Source organism: Pelodiscus sinensis, chromosome 27 (genome assembly GCF_049634645.1).
Source record: "Pelodiscus sinensis isolate JC-2024 chromosome 27, ASM4963464v1, whole genome shotgun sequence".
Lineage (NCBI taxonomy): Eukaryota > Metazoa > Chordata > Testudines > Trionychidae > Pelodiscus > Pelodiscus sinensis.
The window spans coordinates 16,625,834-16,647,671 of record NC_134737.1 but is presented as its reverse complement, the minus strand read 5'-3'; the positions used below and the strand labels follow the sequence as shown (position 1 = coordinate 16,647,671).

At 45.8% G+C, this 21,838-nt stretch overlaps 1 protein-coding gene across 2 annotated transcripts; it reads left to right on the top strand.

Moving 5' to 3' along the window:
• The first annotated feature begins 2,026 nt into the window (after positions 1-2,026).
• On the top strand, positions 2,027-21,074 carry LOC102450295 (tubulin alpha-1C chain). 2 transcript variants are annotated; one of them, XM_075910543.1, is made up of 5 exons: positions 2,027-2,194; positions 11,818-12,040; positions 17,399-17,547; positions 19,752-20,432; positions 20,639-21,074. In XM_075910543.1, exons 1-5 carry the CDS (start codon positions 2,042-2,044, stop codon positions 20,930-20,932), a joined length of 1,500 nt encoding a protein of 499 aa, XP_075766658.1. In that variant the 5' UTR covers positions 2,027-2,041; the 3' UTR covers positions 20,933-21,074. The 2 variants fall into 2 exon arrangements, with proteins under 2 accessions (XP_075766658.1, XP_075766659.1); XM_075910544.1 differs by lacking the exon at positions 2,027-2,194 and adding an exon at positions 4,767-4,921.
• Positions 21,075-21,838: the final 764 nt, after the last annotated feature.

Genomic DNA, 21,838 nt, shown 5'->3' with positions numbered 1-21,838 from the left:
TCCCTTCTCCTTCACAATGAAACTCTAGTGTCTGCTCTCTCCCCTTCTGGGAAGGTAGTTTCTGCTATTAGGATGATTCCATTAGGCAGCAAGAACCCAGATGTGAGACGTATATTCCGGTGTCAGGCTTATGTGGTTCTACATAACTTTCAATGGTCCTTGAATTTGGCTTTAAAGTACTATAAGAACAGCCACACTGGGTCAGATCAATGGTCCATCTAACCCAAGGCTGCTCAACTGTGGAAACCCCGAGGGCCACAGTGATGGTCACAGCACATGTTAAAGGCTGCAACTTAAGTGAGGTTGCATATACATGCAAATATATATGCAAATAGCGTCTTTCACACAATGCCCAGGCGCTCCCGGCACCTCCTCCTGAGTAGGGGAGGGCTAGAAATGCCAACACTCTGTACCCGTCTGTTCCAGCCAGCCTGTCCGCTTGCGACTTTCATAGCTCACCCCACCTGGGAGATGCCTCGCCATTGTGGAGCATGTTCCCAGTGGAGGTCATGTTCAAAGGATCCCACCCACGGGCTGCGTGTTGAGCCCCCACATAAACTCAAGCCACACCACAGGCCGCAAATAAACAGGCCGTGGACCACATGCAGGCCACATGTTGAGTAGCCCTGATCTGACCCAGTATCCTGTTTGCTGACAGTGGCCAATGCCAGTTGCCCCAGAGAGAATAAACAGAACAGGTAATCATCATGTAATCCATCCCCTGTCCCCCATTCTCAGGTTCTCACAAAAGGGCTAAGACTCGAGATGCATGAGCGGCTGTTGATGGAGCTGTGTGCTGTGAGAATGAGGACTGCATTGTGTTGAGTGCAGTCTTCCCCTAGCATGGTGAATCCTTAAGCTTCCGATCCTTCATATAGGCTCCCTGCCTGGGGTTGTACTGCCTTGCCACCCTTGGGGAAAGGGATCTGCCAGCTGCTCCCGCTGAATCACCCTCCTTTGTGAATGAGAGAATGTTATAGTGTCTGATGTACAGAAGTGGCGTAGCCAGCAGAGCCCACTTGCGTGGGCCCCAACTTCATGTGGGTGGGCAGTGATGCGGGGCAGGTTTAATTCTCAGCGCCCTGACCCAGATTCCTGGCTGCAGCACTTGGCTAAGCAGGCTAGGGTAAGCCCTGGTGTCTTAACACTGCTCTTAGTCTGCAGTGCTGGGTAGAGCAGGCCAGGTTAAGCCTCAGTGCCCTGACCCCACTCCCCAGCTGCAGTGCTGGGCTGAGTAGGCTGGGGTAAGCCCTGACACCACTCTGGTTGCAGTACTGGGTGGAACGGGGTCAGGGTAAGCGTTGGTGCCTGGCTCCAGTTTCTGGCTGAAGCAGAACCGCCCCTGGCCAAGCTGCTCCTGGGATCCTCTTGTTTGCTCTACAGAGGGGGGACTGATGGGGGTGTCCCCAATCCTACCCCCTACCCCGGTACCCGGTTTCTGCTGAGCTGGGGTGGAGAGACAGGATTCTGTGCTGCTCTGGTCATGGGAGCTGCCTCTGCTGGACTGAGCAAGCCTTCAGTGCTATGCTTGCTGTCTGGATGCTCTCTCTTCAATGCTGTGCTCTCTCGAAGGCGTTGTCTTACTTATGAGGAGATCAGTGCTGTGGAAATCAATCTTCAAGGAGTTGATTTAGCAGATCTAGTAAGGACCCCTGTTGACTCTGGTACTCTACCAGATTGCAAGGAGTAAGGGAACTCGACAGGAGAATTTCTGTCATCAACCCCACACAATGGGGATACTGTGGTAAGTCGAACTAAGCCACGCTGTATCTTAGTTCGACATTGCTCCCTAGTGCAGACCTGGCTTCCCACTCCCCAAATACACACACGCTCATCCCCAACACACTTGTATTATTGTTGTGTTATTGCTTTTTGGTATTTCCTGTTGAAATATATATTAGGTATATATGCTGAATAATATATACCTAATATATGCTGAAATGTTCGAAGTCCCCTTGTGATGGGGTATACCAACCCCCCACTGAGCCGGGAGGAGTTAACCAGGCCTATATGGCCGCGAGACCCCACAGCCCTGTTGGGCATGCTCCAACTGGAGGACCAGTATAAAAACCAGGAGAGCAGCTCAGTCAGGGCTGACCACCACAGGGGAAGGAGCTGTGGCCAGAGCTCTGAAGCAGCAGATGGACACCACAGCAGAGACCAGCTGGGGATGTGCCCAGCTCAGAGGACAAAGGTGGGGAAGATGCCGTCCATCCTGGACAGGGTAGGAAGTAGCTCAGGGTGGGGAATTGGAATCCCCAAGAGCTCAGTGCATTTCAGGCGGACTTCCTGCTGAGCTAGTGGTGGGACACGCCCAGTACTGACAGGGCCCTGGGGGGGAGGGAGACCTGGGACCCAGTGGAGAGGGAGGGCCCAGGTCTCCCTCCCCCCCAGGGGAACACTACACTTGGACTACGGACTTGGCCACGGGGCCCTGTTGCCCTGCTGGCAGGAGCTGCTAGCGACTTGGCCATGGAGCCCTGTTGCCCCGCCAGCAGGGGCTGGTACTGGCCGGGTACAGTAACAATTTTGGGGTGGAGCAACCCAGACTGGGCCTAAGAGGCTCTGCGCCCTGCCTTGTGGGGGAGAGAGGTGGTGGCTTATTACCCCATGACAACCCTGCTTTAAGCTGAGCTGGGGAGTGCTGTAATTTCCCAGTCTACCCCGTTTGGCCTGTTGGGCTGGTTAATAATTAAATCAAGAATTCAGCAAGTTACTGCACCCAAAAAAAAAAAAAAAAGAGAGAACAAACAAGCTGTGGTTTCCCCTGCATCTCTCTCTCTCTCTCTCTCTCTCTCTCTCTCTCTCCATGTTCCAGCTCTTGCCGTGTCTCCAGTGATTAGCTTCTGCCATAGAACATCCCTGAATTTACATTGTGATTTTGCCCAAGTGGCAATGCAAGAGTGGCTCTGTTGAATTGACTAAGGGATAAAAGGGGCCTTGGAAAGGTGGTTAAGCACAGGAATAAATCACCAAAGGAGGTTGTAGAATTTCCATCACTTGAGATATTTAAGAGGTTAAAACAGACATATATCAGGCATGAAACAAAAAACAGGTCTATGTAGCACTTTAAAGACTAACAAGATGGTTTATTAGGTGATGAGCTTTCGTGGGCCAGACCCACTTCCTCAGATCAAATAGTGGAAGAAAATTGTCATAACCATATATACCAAAGGATACAATTAAAATAAACGAACACATATGAAAAGGACAAATCAAATTTCAGAACAGAAGGGGGGTGGGAGGTAAATGTCTGTGAGCTAATGATATTAGAGGTGATAATTGGGGAAGCTATCTTTGTAATGGGTAAGATAATTAGCATCTTTACACCTAAGTTTGAATAAAGTGTCGAACTGTCATTCATGCTTTAATTTGACACTTTACACCTAAGTTTGAATAAAGATGCTAATTATCTTACCCATTACAAAGATAGCTTCCCCAGTTATCACCTCTAATATCATTAGCTCACAGACATTTACTCCCCCCCCCCCCCATCCCTCTTCTGTTCTGAAATTTGATTTGTCCTTTTCATATGTGTTCATTTTTTTTAATTGTATCCTTTGGTATATATGGTTGTGACAATTTTCTTCCACTGTTTGATCTGAGGAAGTGGGTCTGGCCCACGAAAGCTCATCACCTATTAAACCATCTTGTTAGTCTTTAAAGTGCTCCATTGTTCTGTTTTTTGTTTTAACCTCTCTATTGGTATTTTTAACTCTTGTGTGAGGAAGGGATGGAAAGTTATGGCAGGTGGATGGGAGGGTAGTTATACTTTGTGTGTGTGTGTGGGGGGGGGGGGATTAATTAGCAATTCATTTATTATCTACTGGGAGCTCCCTTGCTGTCCAAAGGATCAGAAGATCACAAGAGACTGAAATCACAAGACATGTTCTTAGATTTTAAGCAGTGAAAGGGCCAGGTCATCTAGTCTGACTTCCTGTATTTCAGACTTTGCCCATTTACTGAGCTCAATGTCTTAACCTTAGACCAGTGGTTCCCAACCTTTTCCAGATGGGGACCCGTTTTGACAATTCAGGAAGGCTTGGTGACCTAAGGCAATTAAAAAATGGGGGGAGGTGGGAGAGCAAAGCCACCTGGGGAGACATTTGGTGACCCTTTTGAAATGTAATGGCGACCCATAGTTTGGGAAACCCTGGCTTAGACTAAAGTGTTTCAGGCTACAGATTTACTGCGATCACAGGTAGAGACCAGGAGAAACGAAGGTGCCACTGATGCTCCAGGTCCCGCCCGTGGCAGGGAATGAATTAGGTTGGATATACCCACCTAATCCATACCCTACACCCCAGAGGAATGTGAAATCTATTTAGAGAGCTCTGCAACTCCAGGGCTATTGTCGCGTACGGGATGCAGATATTCGGGACTCATTGGTGGGGGTTGCAAAGCTGATGCAAACACAAATCGTGTAGCCGAGCACGGGGCTATAGACAAACCCAGCACAGGGATGATCCCTGAGCCGCTGCCAGAGGGAGGCCCCTGCAATCTACCTGCCGGGCACAACTGAACCCTGCACGGCCCGCAGTGGAACTGGGCTCCCGGGCGCGTTCCCCGAGCAGGGACCCACGAGCTGCGCCCCTTGTCCCAGGCGCTGTCGGTCTGTGGCTGGAGGTCTCTTGGCGGGAGCCCCGCCCCCGGTACGAACAGCCCAGTGGCTGGTTCTCGCAGCACAGATTCATACTCGCTGGCCAATGGCAGGCGAGGGAGGGTCCGCCCCGCCCGCAGTGTCCAATGGGGTAGCCGGAAGGAGAGTGGTGGGGGCCGGCTCTGCCCAATGGGAAGCGAGGGAGACGCGGGCGCCGTATATAAAGTGGCTCTGGCGCCCCACGGCCGCTTTTAGCGGTGCGGTTCAGACCCGTCGCGCGTCTGTCGTCACCCGAGGCCGTGCCCGTCTGCCGGAGACATGGTGAGGAGGCGGCGCGAGGGGCGCTGAGGCACCGCGACCCCAACGCTTGTGTGAGGCGCGCGCGGGCGGGCGGAGCCGGCGCCCCGGGGCCGCTCAAAATGGTGGCTGCTCGGGGAACATGGCGGCGCGGCCTGGGCCCGGCGCACTTCGCAGCGCGTTCCCTGGGGGGCGGGGCGGGCGCCAGGCCCGCGTCCCACAAGACGCAGCCCGTGCGAGTCACGCGCCCGGCTCTTCACCTCAGCGGCGGCTCGAACCCGGCTCCTTCCGTCCGCGTCGCGTCTCCTTGCAGCGCCCGGCCCCTCCCGCCCCGCTAGGGGGTAACGTGCGCGCCCTCTTCCTGCTCCCCGCCCCATCCCCTCTTCACTTGGCATCGGAGGAAGTGGGCGGTGCCCACGGCGCTCAGGCCCCTCCACGTGTTTTGCTGGGCTGTGAGGTGCTGCTAGACGAGGCCTGAGCTGGGTGCCCGCAGTCTGGGGGCGGGAGGTGCCCGGCGGGGGGCGGGGTTCAGGATGTGCGCTCTGGCTCCGCACCACTTATTGCAGGTGGCTCCTTGGTGATGAAGCATTGGGGCCAAAGCTCACTCATCCCTTTCCCGGCCCTATGCAACTCCCAGAAGTGGCTGGCATGTGGGAAAGGAAGTAAGGGGGCAGGTGGCTTCATGGGCTGCTCCCCACCTCTGCAGGTACTGCCTTCCACTTCCTTGGCTGAGGTGTCCTGTTCCCAGCCAATAGGAGCTGCAGGGCCCGTGCCAGCAGGCAAGGCTAACCTGTAGAGACCCCTAGCTGGCCCCACCCAGGGGCTTCTGGGACATGCCAGCTGCTTCCGGGTACAGTTCAGGGTTAGGGCAGGGGGGGATGTGCCTTAACTATCCAGCAGGATATCAGGGCTAATGACCTTTGGCCAATCTCCTGATTTGGCTTCAGGAGACTCCGGGCCAGTGTTTCACATGTGGATGAAAAAGTGGAGGAAATGAATTTTGTTATGTGCATCAATATTGAGTTTATGTGCAGCTGTGCACCACCTGTAAAACAAAAAAACCCAAAATCCTTAGATATAAAATATATTGTAAAAATATTGTAGGGATAATTTCTCCAGCTACAACAGATTAGGCTTTCTTACTACTCAAAGAATTAACTTTAAGCATAAGAGAAATAACAGTTATGAAAGGCCAGTCAAAAATCTAAAATAATGTACTTTGAAAGAAGTAAAACAAATAACAAAATTAGTACAATTAATTAGTACACTCAGGTGAGTGGGAAAACTAAGCGATAGACACTGTGTGTAAAAGTGACAGATTTGCATTGACCCTTTAAGTATGCTGAGCATGTTCAGATATTGGAGTAGTTGCATGCTGGCTTATTCTGTCTCCACTCGTGGAGATGAGGTACAAGGGTGGGATGAGGGGAGAACCCTGACATTAGCTTTCCTCCACTCTGCACAGCAAGCCAGAAGGCTCCTGGGGGTGGGGAGCAGCTTCAAGGCAGAGGGCAGGAGAGGAGCTGTTGAAGTGCCCACACTTGATAGCTTCCTGTCTAAACCAGTCAGGCTTGCCTGTCCAGAGGTTCCATGGATCTGCAAGTTGATCCCAATTTTCCGGTTGGTGACCACTGCTTTACATTGATTTCATTGCAATGGACAGCAGTGAATCTGCTTTTTCTCTGCTTGGTCTAAGCACTGTATGTATTTCTGCAGACCATTCCAAGTATAACTAGTACATTCAGGAGTCAGTATGTTAGACTAGTCCTAGGAAGAAGAAACCTTTTCCAGTTTAATATTCTGGGTTATAAAAGGCATATGCCCAGAAGCAGGGCCTGGAAAATTGCTATCCTATTTTAAGGACAAGGATGAAGCAAATTTGGCCAAGAAGTTTGAGGACAATGCAGATTAAGGAGGTCCCATACAAATATTAGAGTCCTGGACTGCTTGGCACTTATCTAGGTTGGAGCTTTCAGAAATGCTTGCCTCCCATGTGGGTACCTAATGATGAGCTCACCTGAAAATCTGGCCTCTTTACTTTGGGCACTAAGCACTTCCGAGACTCTAGTCATGAACATCACAAATGGGAGCTGTTGTGAACTTGATCTATTTTGAAAATTCATACCCAGGGTCGTCAATTGACCGTTTAAACATGTATGCTGTCACATACCTGGTAAAGGTATCAGTTGTTGTAAGAATTGCCAATGTTAATCATGGAATCACTTAAGTTTCTGATTTTAGGACCACCTCTGGCAATACTTTCCACACAGCCAACAGGTGGCAGTGTAGTCTGGTGGACAGGGCACTGGATTGGGACTCAGACTCTGGTTTTTATTCTGAGCTCTGCTTCTAGTTTGGGTGACCTTAGGAAAGTCACCTCACTTTATGCCAATGGTTGCCCATCTGTAAAATGGGGGTGAGTCTGACCCCTTTCTATAGTGTCTTTGTGGATGGAAAAATATTAATCCTCTTGGGGATTTTCAATATAATAGTACTTTATCATCTCTGGGTGGTTGCTCATGTGCATTCTAATAAGTGTGTGCATGTACCATATAAACAATTGTTGGCAGCGCCATGGAGTTCCTACACCATGTTCAGGGTGCCTCAGGAAAGAAAATTGAAACCCCCCAGTATAAGGTAAAAGTACACAAGGCCATATTTCATGATCTATGATGCATTTTTCATGGCTGTGAATTTGGTAGGCTCTTACTCGTGGTACAGAACCGCGCTATGTACGTTTCTCAATCCCATTACTCCATCCTAATAGGGGTCCTAATAGGTTTCCAGATGCTTTTCTACTGATGTGTGTGGGGAGGAGAAGATAGACCACGTATTCTGGAAGAGTGTGGAAAGGGAGTATATGTTGGGGGGAGTGAGTGTTTTGGAATGCTATCTTAAGTTCAGACAGCAGCTGGAAGCAACCAATACTGAGTCAGAGGGATGGCAACACCCTCATATCTGCCCCTGCCTTCCTCCCTCCCTGGCTTGGCTCTGCACTGCATAGCAGTAGCGACGAGGAGTCCTGTGGCACCTTATAGACTAACTGAAGTGTAGGAGCATAAGCTTTCGTGGGCAAAGACCCACTTCGTCAGATGCATGTAGTGGAAATTTCCAGAGGCAGGAATAAATATGCACATATTTATAGGGCATATTTATTCCTGCCTCTGGAAATTTCCACTACATGCATCTGACGAAGTGGGTCTTTGCCCACGAAAGCTTATGCTCCTACACTTCAGTTAGTCTATAAGGTGCCACAGGACTCCTCGTCGCTTTTGCAGATTCAGACTAACACGGCTACCCCTCTGATACTTGACACCATGCATAGCAGTGTGTTCCACCTCATCTCCACTCTCTCTCCCATCCTGCCCTGTCTGCTGTGTTTCTGGTATCAGGGAGATTCCTTATTAAGGAATCACAGAAACATTCTGCATTCTACAGCCGCCTCCTTCCTATAGACAAAGATTTGCTCCCTATGTCAGCTGGGCTGTAGTTGTGTACACTGCTACTGTAGTAGTTAGTAGACAAGACTCAAGTATGGCTTGGCAACATAAATCCAGACACCTGTTCTTGAGCTTTAGCCCTTGGATGGAAGGCACTTTAACAGAGTACAGCACGGTTGGCAACCCCTGGGACACACGTCACAAGCAGCATATGAGCTGATTTTTACTGGCACAAACTCAGCCCTGCCCCCGCCCCCTTGTGCAGCACCAGTGCTGACTTCCTGTTGGGGGCTATGTGTGGGGGAGGTGCGGGTGCATCCCTAACTCTGCCTTCTGTTTTGGAAGGGGGCGGGGCTGGGCCTCCTGCAGAGCCGGGGCTGGGTGGCCAGCACACATGGGCTACGTCTAGACTGGCATGATTTTCCAGAGATGCTTTTAACGGAAACGTTTTCTGTTAAAAGCCTTTTCGGACCAGAGCGTCTAGATTGGCCTGGATGCTTTTCCACAAAAGCACTTTATGCGGAAAAGCATCCGTGCCAATCTAGATGTGCTTTTCCGGAAAAAAAGCCCTGATTGCCATTTTCGCGATCGGGTTTTTTTTGCGGAAAACAAATCTGAGCTGTCTACACTGGCCCTTTTGCGCAAAAGGACTTTTGCTCGAACGGGAGCAGCATAGTATTTCCGCAAGAACACTGACAATCTTACATGAGATCGTCAGTGCTTTTGCGGAAATTCAAGAGGCCAGTGTAGACAGCTGGCAAGTTTTTCCGGAAAAGTGGCTGATTTTCCAGAAAAACAGGCCAGTCTAGACACAGCCCTCGTGTGCCGGAGCCCAGGTTGCGCTGAACTGCTCTCTATGGGCACCTTTCCTAGTGCCCCGCAGCCCCTGGACAGCTGGAGGCAGCCCTGGAGCTGCAGGGAAAGGGCTGGCCAGGGAAGAGACTCTGTCCCCTGTCTCTACTTGCCCCAGTGCTGCTCCTGGGGGGCTGGGAGTGAATGCGCTGAGCAAGAGCGGGGATGAAGGAGGACGCAGGGGCAAGATGGGAGGGGACAGAGGTTGCACTGAGGGACATGGGGCAATGCAGGGGATCAGGCTGTGGGGGCAGAGGTTGCACTGGGGGGGCATGAAGCGATGCAAGGGGTCAGGCTGGGGGGGATCATGGGGCTGAGGGGGGTGAAGCTGGAGGAGTGGGAAGATGGGAGAAGGGATACAAGTTTACTTTGTAGAAGCTGCACTTTCCTTTACTCCCCACTTCTATGCCTCCCTCCCCAACAAGCTATTTGGCTGCATTCTCTTACTCTCACCTTTTCTGTATTACTCCCCAGACTCCCTCTCATACCCCCATCCCATACCCTCTCCTGCTGCCAAACTCCCTTCCAGGCCTTGCCCTCCTCACCCTGTCCTATACCCCGCCTCCCGCCCAGATTTTACATTCCTCTCCCACTTGCTGGCAACCCTGCCCCACACATTGAACTCTTCATTTTTGTTCCCACCTGAGAGACTAAGGAGATTCACAAAATCCACAAACTCTGGAACTCCAGAAAAATAATGCTGGTCTATGGAAAGACCTGAACCTCAGTCCCCCCTGTCCTTTCCCCTCACCCTGTGGAGGCTGGAGTGCCAAAAGACTGAGTGGTCTCAGTTGGGGGCCACATCAGTGAGCGTTGGGGGTTTTGGGAGGAGTTTTTTTGCTTTTCACTTGTATGGTCCCCAAATGATTTTTTTTTTCTTTGGGTCAGTGACCCGACTTTAAAAAGGTTCCATACCCCTGCCATAAATAAAGAAAACATTGACACCTGTTGTTTGACACATTTTACTTTTATTACAAATAAAGTTTAATAAATGAACATGAGTTAAAATGCTTAATATGTTTAATAATTTAAATTAAACTGTTCTCCCCAGCTGCAGCACTAGCAAAATGGCTGGGGCATAATTATGTAATTAATGGTGAGTTTCCATTAGCAACTGGTGGTCCATGGAAAGGTTTTCATTGACCCAGATGGTTCACAGGGCGCACGGTGGAGAGAGCCTCTCGCCCCTTTTCTCCCACTCTCGCAAGAGTAGCATGGCCCAGGGCAGGAGGGTTAAATTTTGGCATGTCACTTAGTCCAGGGTTCAGCAACCTTTCCTACAGAAATGAGAACAGAGCTGGGGACACAAAGACTCTTGTGTTTCAATCATAGCTTTGTTATTGACTTGTGTAGCTGAAATCAGGTTGCTTAAGGTCTGCCTCAACTTGCCCATCTATTAAATTTAAATCTCTGCCTACCTTTCAGGGGTGTGGTGAGGACTATTTTGTAGAGGCAGGCCATACGTTCATATATTAAAAAGGGCACTGAAGTTTTTTTCTTCAGTGGTAATGTGGGGCAGAGTCAGTGTTCTGTGAGTTTAAAACTGGTGTTGACACTTCAATACTGTCTTCTGACCGTCTGTGCTAAGCTTGGCAGTTGAGCTGGCTGGTGAGGTTGCAGAAAAATTTTGCTCACAGTGTTAGGACATTTATCAGTGCTGACTAGATTCCTTACACAAAGCAATAATGCATGCTGTGCTTTTTGTGTATTTCTCAGTGTAAGAAGGATTTAATCGCTTTTTCCAAACTAAAGTTCCATAGTGATATAAATTCAACAGTAGGGGGAATCATTTTACAAACAAGTATTTTCCTTACAGGATACACAGAGCCCTGCATATCTGCTTTATATCCATGGAGGCAGATAAACATTTTATATCTAGAACCCTGTAAATTTGCAGATATGGATGTGGATACACATTTTGTATCTGCGCAGGGCTCTAAGGATGTACAGCTTAACTTGGTCAGTGTAACCTAAACAAAATGGTGAAAAGGTGGTGGTTGGGTTCAGATTTTATATACTTTTAAGACTAATAGGATAGAGAAGGATTGTTTTCTGGCTTTATATGTACTAATTTAAAAGGGAAAAAATGAAGTTACCTCAGTTTCCAATGTTGTGCTCCCTTTGTTGGCTGTGCTGCATCTAATAATTAAATAAACTGGAGTTGGGGGTGGCACAGATATGGTCTCCAGGAGAGAGAGAATGTCTTGTCTTATACCAATGACCCACGGGCTGGTGCTGACTGTTTAAATGGGATTTTAACCTTTAAATACTTTCCAAATGTAAAAATCAATATTGCTCAAATAGGGAGAGGACAATCTGTTGGAGAAGTGGGAGTAGGTGAAACTTTGCCTTCAGGTGTTTGAGAGAATATGAGCCTATAAAATGTTACTTGACAATGTCCAAAAGGTTTTCCTCTGTGAAAATAGATGACTGAAGGAAGGTTGTGTGACAGTTGGACTCTGTCCCAGTTGTCACTAACCCTACTACAAAATGAGGCCAATGTTTTGGGTGTAGTTTTAATAATTATGAAGTATGGTAGTTCCAGGCAGTCTGTGCTAGTTATTTTGCTAGGCGACAAAGCCACTGTTCCTGCTAAGAAACCTTAATTTTCTTATTTTCTCTGTACAGCGTGAGTGCATCTCAGTCCATGTTGGCCAAGCTGGTGTGCAGATTGGCAATGCATGCTGGGAACTCTACTGCCTGGAGCATGGCATTCAGCCCAACGGCACTATGCCAAGTGACAAAACAATTGGTGGTGGTGATGATTCTTTTAACACCTTCTTCAGTGAGACTGGTGCAGGAAAGCATGTCCCCCGTGCTGTGTTTGTGGATCTGGAACCCGCAGTGATAGGTAAATATAGTACGCAGTGTTGTATAGTGAACTTTCATCATTGGCAATGAATGTGTTCCTGGCCACTACTATGAATGGCGAAATCACAAATATTAGGTGCAGCGGCTCCTGGCAGAATGCCTGATGAGTTCCTTGTGGCTTCCTGCCCCCTCTCCCAGCTAGTGTTGAAATGTCACCAAAATATCGACAGGCACCAGCTGCCTTTCCAGATTTACTGGATGTTGTACATCTTGAGAATTCTCTAACCACCTTGCTTTTGTGCATATACTTCTGGGCTTTTCATATTTTCTTCTAACTGTAAACACTTGTGTAAATGAACAGGATTGAGCCAACTATTTATAATACTTATTGGAATTTGACTTCTGCAATTCTTTCTCAATCCCCTTTTCTAGTCGGCATCCTCCTTTTAGCGCTGGACCTTCTGTCCAAGAGGGGCCCATTTTCTGCAGAAAGATTAGAAGGGCTCTAGCCAAGTAAGGCTCCTTAACATTGATGGGTGGCTCAAAAAGAGTGTGCTTAAATCTATTTTTGCTCAAGAATAAATGTGCTTGTTCAGACTTGTGTGGCAACTTTGCTGGCAGTTGTAACACTGTTAATAGCTGGGGGGGGGGAGAAAACCTGAAAGAGAAAACAATCATTGCTGACAAAGTTTGCAGATAACCCTGAAATTGGGTGCATAGTAAATAGAGATCATCCATTCAGATGATCTAGATCACTTTGTAAAATGGGTTCAAGCACACAGTGTGGTGTTAATATGTATTACGGCTGTCAAGCAATTAAAAATTAATAATTGTGATTTTTGGATGTCTTCTACATTTTCAAATACTGTATATTGATTTCAGTTACAACACAGTGTACAGTACTCAACTTTATTATTACAAATATTTGCAATGCACAGGACGTACTTTTCAATACACTACAGTACACGTACAATTATTAAAGCTGAACTTACACATGTAGAAATAGGTTAAAAAACTTCACGCAAACAAAACAATGCATCACTTTAAGGGCCTACAGGTCGTCGTCCTCCTCCTACTTCTTACTCAGCCAATCACTTCAACTTTACAATTTGCAGGAGATAATACTGCCTACTTCGTGTTTTCTAGTGACACTGCAAGTAAGAACGGGCATTGCAAGATCTTTAGGTGCCACATGCACTAAAGATTCATGACCCCCCATGCTTCAACCATTATTCCAGAGGACCTGCTTCCATGCTGATAGTGGGTTTTGGTTACTGACTTATGTTCATTTTCATCATCTGAGTCACATGCCACAAAGTAGAAGGTTAATTTTCTTTTTTGGGGCTGGTTTGGGTTATGTAGTTTCAGCATGAGTGTTGCTCTTAGGACTTCTGAAAGCTTGCTCCATGCCTTATATGTCTCAGATTTTGGATGGTACTTCAGATTCTTAAACCTTGAATTGAGTGTTGTAGCTTAGAAATACCACATTGGTACTTTTTTAGGTTTTGTCCAGTTTCAGTGAAATCATTCTTAAAATGAACATGTGCTGGGTCAACATCCAAGGCTGTCATAACATGAAATATATGGCAGAATTCTGGTAAAACTGAGCAGGAGACGAGTTCAGTCACAGATTTAATTATTGCATTTTTTTAACAAGCATAATCAGCATAGAAGCACATCCTCTGGAATGGTGACAGAAGAATGAAGGGGTACGGCATATGAATGTTTAGCATATCTGACTTGTAAATACCTTGCTCTACAGCTACAAAAGTGCCATGTAAATGCCTGTTCTCACATTTTGGTAAAACTAAAGAAGCAAGCAGCAATATCTCCTGCAAACTTAAACGACTTGTTTGTCTTAGTGGCTGGCAGAACAAGAAGTAGGACTGAATGGACTTGTAGGCTGTACATTTTTGCATTGTTTTGTTTGAATTAATTTAGGTAACCAACAAAAAGGTGAAGTAAGTTACACTTTGACATGAGAGATTGCATTGAGATTGAGGTGAATTGAAAAATACTTTTTTTGTTAACAATGTAAGTAATTGCAATTTTTTAATCAAGGTGGATTTTTTGCATTCAGAATTAACTGATACACACACATTTTGTACTGTCTGTCTACGAACAAAGAATGTAGTCCATCCTTTCAGGATGTGGGGGGACTTAATTCTGGGAAGCACTGACTGAGAGGATTTGGGGGTCGTTGTGGACAGTCAGTTGAACATGAGCTCCTAGTGTGATGCAGTGGTCAAAAGAAGAGCTAATGTGTTCCAGGAGCAGAATTAGAAATGTTATTTTAGTTCTGCATTTGACAGCTGCTAAGGATTTAAACATGACTAAAGTGAGACACTCAAGATAAACCTATTCAGCTGAACAAAGATGGTTGTGGGGTGACTTGATTAGCTTATACATCTCTAAGTGGGAACAGGTATTTAATAATGCCCTTTTTAATCCAGCAGAGACAGTTATAATCCAATGATGAGAAGTTGAAACTAGAATGGAAATAAGTCATAAACTTTTAACCGTGAAAGTAACTAATCATTGGAATATTATACCAAATATATATTTTTGCGAGTTTTCTGGCCTTAAAAATCTCTGTATGCTAGGTGTCTTCCTAAGATGTCAGAATCCACACCAGGAAGGCCATGCACCTACCTGTGCATAGGCTGTACCTACTGAACATGCACAGAGCTATATTCTGTCTTGACAGGACATAATCCTTCTAGAAGTTTCTTAAGTTGTTTTTGGCTTATGCAAAGAGAATCAAAGGATGGGCTATATCTACACAGGTCCTTCTTGGGTTGCACTGGGCTATCTATTTTGATAGCCTAAGTACATGCCCCCTCCACCAGGGATCATTCCACCTCTGTAGATTCTCTAGCAAACTTGCCAATCCAGAAATTTGAAAAGCAGCAAGATGGTTGTCCACATGTTGGTGCAAAAAGCCAGAGATGATGGAAGATCATGTTCAGCATGCAGAGTTTACTTACCTGCACAGGAAAGGGTGTTCTATGAAATGTTTGGTCTGTACATATATTCCATGACCCACATGCCATCCCTGCTACTTTGGAGTTCAATTATGATTGGCTCTCATGGTGAAAACTGGTGTCAGGGTGATTCTGCCTATCATGCTCTTGTGAAGTACACAAGGAAGGATGAATGCATGCACCAACCCAAAGATACTCTTGACTAGAACATTCTCTGGCTTATGCACACTAGATGTGCTCACTGACTGTGGAATATTCCACATCCAGTTACTCTGTGGGTAAGTATGCCCTCTTCTAACTCCTCTTCCAGGTGAAGTATAGACTGGTGTGATAAGACTTAACACAACAATCTGAATTGCACCCATTTTACCAAGCAATCAGACATGGTTTTTCACACTACCAAAAGCAAGATCTAGTAAAAGACTGAATAATGCATCCCAAACATTGAGAATATTGAGTAGAAGTGGTTATACATTGAAATATAGCATTGATGGAACCATTACTGAAATAGTGTGGCCAGTTCTAGGGATTCCTATTTTCAGAATGATGTAGAAAAATTGGAAAGAGCTCAGAACTAAGAAAACACTGGGGGAAGCAGTTGAAATTACTTGCTCCTGATGGATATTCAAATTAGCAAACAAAGGCATGGGATTAAATGGCTGAGGTTAATCTAGGAAAAAACTATTAGAATAAGATGTACATTTATAGCCATTTTGTTAAACAGCCATCTGAAGGAATTGCCCTAGGAAGTGGTAAATTAAAAATCTAGCCCCAAATTATAAGGGTATTATAGCACCTGGAGCAATCTTCAAAAGTGCCTGGACATACTTAATTCTCTTCTGGTTTCACTGTGGTTACGTCTACATTGGCCCCTTCTCCGGAAGAGGCATGTTAATTTCCAACTTCAGAATAGGGAAATCCGCGGGGGATTTAAATATCCCCCGCGGGATTTAAATAAACATGGCCGCCGCTTTTTTTTCTGGCTTGGGGAAAAGCCGGAAAAAAGCGTCTAGACTGGTGCGATCTTCCTCTGGAAAAGGGCTTTATTCTGGAAGATCGCGCCAGTCTAGACGCTTTTTTCCGGCTTTTCCCCAAGCTGGGGAAAAAAGTGGCGGCCATGTTTATTTAAATCCCGCGGGGGATATTTAAATCCCGTGCAGATTTCCCTATTCTGAAGTTGGAAATTAACATGCCTCTTCCGGAGAAGGGGCCAATGTAGACGTAGCCTGTGTGTTTAGGTACTTTTGGGGGTGGTTTCTGCATCTTTAGGTGCCTAAATAATCTTTACAAATATGTTTATTCCTTAAATAGAAATTGGAAGGTTAACGTAAGAGCTCAGTAACTTCTAGTTGAATTACACGTTTGATGTAGCCCTTATCATAGCACTGAAAGGAACTTCGAGAGGTCATCAAGTACAGTCCCCTGCCCTTCAGGCAAGACCAAGCACCATCTACATCATCCCTGACAGATGTCTCTAACCTGCTCTTAATCTTCAATGATGGAGATTCCAAATCCTCCATAGGCAATTTATTACAGGGCTTAACCACCCTGACAAGTAGTCTCTCCTAATATCCAACCTAAACCTTCCTTGCTGCAATTTAAGCCCACTGCTTCTTGTCCTATCCTCAGAGGTTAAGGAGACCAATTTTTCTTCTTCCTTGTAACAACTTTTGAGGTATTTGAAAACTGTTATGCCCCCTCTGAGTCTTCTGCACACTAAACAAACCTAATTATTTCAATCTTCCCTCATAGCTCATGTTTCTTCACTTCCCGTTTTGTATGCATGCAACTGATTGTTCCTTCCAAGTTGGGGTACTTTGCATTTGTCCTTATGAAATGCCATCCTGTTTACCGCAGATCATTTTTCCAGTTTATTATCATTCAGAGTGATCTGGATACTATCCTCCAAAGCACTTGCAGCTCCTCCCAACTAAGTGTCACACTATGCCATTATCTAAACTGTTGTTAAAAGTATTGAACAGACCTGGTCCCCGTGGAGCCCTTCCAGTATGACTGTGAACCACTGATAATGACTCTTTGGGAACAGTTATCCAACCAGTTATGCACCGTATATAAAGGGAAAGAAGACTTTCCCCACTGCAGGAATTGTGGGAGCAAATCTCTGACCTGTTATACAGGAGGTCAGCCTAGAGCATTGTTACACCTTCTGGCTTTGCTGCTTAAATCAAAATGTTTATCAAATGAACACAGCTACATTTCTATCACTATCAAATGAGTTGTTTTCATAGTTTAATTTTGGCCTGTGCCAGAGTGGTATGTGCATAACATTATGCATGCAACTCTGAGATACTTTTTGAGTTGTCTAGAGGTAGGGGTGGATTCAGGCATGTGAGCTTCTTAAACTTTTGTCTAAACCAAAATTAACTGTAAATTCACGCGTAATACACTTCCAGATGAAGTACGGAATGGGACATACAAGCAACTTTTCCATCCTGAACAGCTGATCTCTGGCAAGGAGGATGCTGCTAATAATTATGCTCGAGGTCATTACACTATTGGGAAAGAGATCATTGACCTTGTTCTGGAACGTATCAGGAAACTGGTAAGTTCAATTTTTTTCCCCCTTTGCACTGAAGAGTTTTCTACATCATGGTTTGTAAAGTTTGGAAATGAGCCAAATTTAGTGCTCTGAGATGTGTGGGGCTCAGCATTCAGCTCTAGTGGATTGGTGATCCATAGATGTAAAAGCTGTGGCATTCTAATGTCAAATTGTGCCATTCTCTTCAATTGTGTCAATGGATGACTCCAATCAGAGGAAGATCTAAGACACCTTGTGATCTCCTCTTGGAATGTAATTGAACCACTTCCTCAGCTTGCCTAAAAAGCGTAGTTTGCGTTGTTACAGATAGGAAGGGACCAGTCCTTAGGTGCAGTCACAGCAGGGTTTTCACCTCCGCTCTTGAATACTTGCTTTTGTGAGCTGAAATCTGATCTTCATGTTCAAATGTATTTCTTTCTAACTTAATGTGTTGAGAACAAAGATACAAAGTGGGAGAGGTCTATGGCTCCTTCATGCGCTCCATGTGGTGAACTAGCTGAGGTGAAGTCCAAGTTACAAATATTTGTTGTATATTTAGCAGCTCCTTTTAGAGGTAGTTAGCATGTACTTTGCATAGCTGATATTATGGATACAGAATAGCCAGTGTATAGAAATTCCCTCTGGTTTGGTAATCTGTCGTCTAAACAGTATTCCCAGATGCGCTTTGAGCACTAAACATTCTATTTACACTAAGGGTGTACGTGTTAGTCTTGTATGCACTCACAGACCTGTTTAGAAAGACTAACACAATACATTCTGGCTGTCTCTACACTGGCGCGATCTCGCACAAAAGTGGCTGCTCTTGTGCAAAAACTTGCTGCTTGTCTACACTGGCTGCATGTTCTTGCGCAAGTACACTGACGTTCTAATGTATAAAATCAGGGCTGCTTGTGTGAGAACTCGAAGCCCTCTTGCGCAAGAGCTCTTCCAGAAGAGGCCAGTGTAGACAGGCAACATGAATTTCTTGCGCAAGAAAGCCCTATGGTTAAAATGGCCATCAGAGCTTTCTTGCACAAGAGAGCGTCTACACAGGCATGGATGCTCTTGTGCAAAAACACATGCCAGTGTAGACGCTTTCTTCTGGAAGCGTTTTTGCAGAAGGAACTCTTCCGCAAAAGAGTTTTTGCATGAGAACATGCCAGTATAAACGTGCTCCCATGTCTCTTTCAGACTGTCCCAACTTGCCAATTGGTTCTGGGAGTTATTGCTGACCAGAATGTGACCCTGCACTCTAGAGAAAATGCAGTGTTAATCTTTAACAGCTTCAGGATTCAAACTAGAGCTTCCTTGAATAGTCCAATAACGGTAAACTTCCGATAATCTGGCACCTTTAGGACCCAGGGGGTGCCTGATTATCAAATATGCCGGACTATCGGAAGGGGGGAGCTATGAGGGGTCTGGGGTGGGGTGGCGAGGATGAGGGGGCAGCATTGCAGGACCAACCCAGCTGCTCTGCCCCGGGTGTCCCCAAGTCAGCTGCTGCTGAAACTGACCAGCGGCTGACTTGGGGAAGCCCAGGGCAGAGCAGCTCCAATTGTCCGACTGCCTGGAGCACTTCCGAGTTGCAGGTGGTCCCGGACTAGCAGGAGTGTCAGACCACTGGATGCTGGACAACTGGAGTTTTACTGTATATTGCAATTCACTTTACTAAATTTAGCAACCTCATGATATTCCTTGGGAATATGCAGAGTTTAAATACCACTTATCACACTGGAACATAGACTAGTAGTAGGCAGTTCTAGATCTGTCTAGAATCTCAAATCAATTTGTTTATGTTGTAAATATAAAAGTTTCTGGCTGATTCTACACGCTGCCACGTAGAGTGAATAATTATTACTTAAATGACATAAAGCTGACAATTCTCTCTCTCTCTCTCTCTCTCTCTCTCTCTCTCTCTCTCTCTCTCTCTCTCTCTCTCTCTCTCTCTCTCTCTCATATATATGAAAAGGGTATAAATGAGTCTTGTAAAATACATGGTGTCACTGAAGTGGATCTATACTAAGGAGACTCATAGCAGATTGATGACCAAGAATGTCTCGTTTTGGCTTCTGGGAAGAAGGGCTAGCCTAATCCTCTGCTAGATAAATAACTTTTTGTATTCATAAGAACTAAGCAGACATGTGAGCGCCTTAGAAGGTTTTGCTTGATGGCTTTTTTAATTCAAAATGTTCAGACCTGCCCACTGTAAAATGTTCTCTTTCTTTCAGGCTGATCAATGCACTGGTTTGCAAGGCTTCCTGATTTTCCACAGTTTTGGTGGAGGCACTGGCTCAGGTTTTACTTCTCTGCTGATGGAGCGCCTCTCTGTCGACTATGGAAAAAAATCCAAGTTAGAATTTGCAATCTACCCTGCACCGCAGGTCTCAACAGCTGTTGTTGAGCCATATAACTCCATTTTAACTACCCACACCACTCTGGAGCATTCCGACTGTGCCTTTATGGTTGACAATGAGGCCATCTATGACATTTGCCGCAGGAATCTGGACATTGAACGCCCTACCTACACAAACCTCAATCGCCTTATTGGTCAGATAGTGTCTTCCATTACGGCTTCCCTCAGATTTGATGGTGCCTTAAATGTGGACCTGACAGAATTTCAGACTAACCTGGTGCCTTACCCCCGTATTCACTTCCCACTGGTAACCTATTCCCCAATTATTTCAGCAGAGAAAGCCTACCATGAACAACTCTCTGTTTCTGAGATCACCAATGCTTGCTTTGAGCCATCCAATCAGATGGTGAAGTGTGATCCTCGCCATGGCAAGTACATGGCCTGTTGTATGTTGTATCGTGGTGATGTTGTCCCCAAAGATGTCAATGCTGCTATTGCTGCTATCAAAACCAAGCGCACGATCCAGTTTGTTGACTGGTGTCCTACTGGTTTTAAGGCAAGTCTCTTAAAGCTGCTAAATGATTATACAATGGCTTTTCATTCCCTCCTTCTATATAAATGGCTTATTGAAATATATTCCTAAAGCTGTAGTGCAGGTGTCTAGTGGGCTTATCTTGCTTTTACTGCTGTGGTCAGTAACAAACTAATTACAGACGTCACCAAACCCTACAGGAAAACTAAGTGTATTCTCTTCTTTTCCAGGTTGGTATAAATTATCAGCCACCAACTGTTGTACCTGGAGGTGACCTAGCCAAAGTTCAGCGTGCAGTCTGTATGCTCAGCAACACCACAGCCATTGCTGAAGCATGGGCCCGTCTGGACCACAAGTTTGATTTGATGTATGCCAAACGTGCCTTTGTTCACTGGTATGTGGGAGAAGGGATGGAGGAAGGAGAATTCTCAGAAGCTCGGGAAGACTTGGCTGCACTTGAGAAGGATTATGAGGAAGTGGGCACAGACTCCATTGATGGAGAGGATGAAGGAGAGGAATATTAAATTTTACAGAAGCAAAATGCTAAGTCTTTCCCACTTTACTACTTTTTCTCTAATGTAAGTGGGAAATCTATCATGAATATAAATCTATTGTGTGTTTTAGTATCCTATATCAAACTGCATGGAATAAACCTTTTAATTGGTACCATTTGCTATTCTTTGACTCACTCCACCCTACGTAAATGAACAGATAAAAATTATACATACTAATATCTGTGTTAGTGACCAGCAAATTTTAATTATGAAAAGGACTATCCAAGTGCTTATATACAATTTACCAGAGCTTTTATTCTATTCCTTTATTAGAAATATTGCCAGTTCAGGCACAAACACTCCATATTTGCCTGTTAAAGAATCTATGAATGGAAATATAAAAGATAAAATGTCACTGTGAAATTACAGCACAGCACTTTATCGCTTATAGAATAGCCTCTTAATGAAACAGTATAAACAGTGCCCTACCAAAGTCACAACCGTGAAACTCATCTTGGATTGTGATATCTGATCTTTTGTACTTTTACTCAGTACCATTATTTCTCAAACGGGTCCATTAGGGAAATCCAAAGGGTCTGCCTGCCCTGCTGATGAGCTGTTCTCTCCCTTCCTCCGTCCTAGTGCCTCATGGCACCTGTAGTTTAGGGCTAAAGCAAGTTTATCTGCCAAGGTTCCATGCAGCTTCAGAAACAGCCACCAGGTGCCTTTAGCTTTCTTTGATAGGTAATGAGTCTTGTGGATAAGGGAGAAGAGGTGGATGTAGTATACACGTGCCTCATTTAACACGTGCCCACTTAACACATTTTTGCGATAGCATGATTTTTTTGGGAACGTTTTTTGAATTGCACAACCTTCCCCGGAATAACACTATTTCCCCAGCCAGCCTGTTGCCGGCAGCTGCGTGGGGCTTCCCCG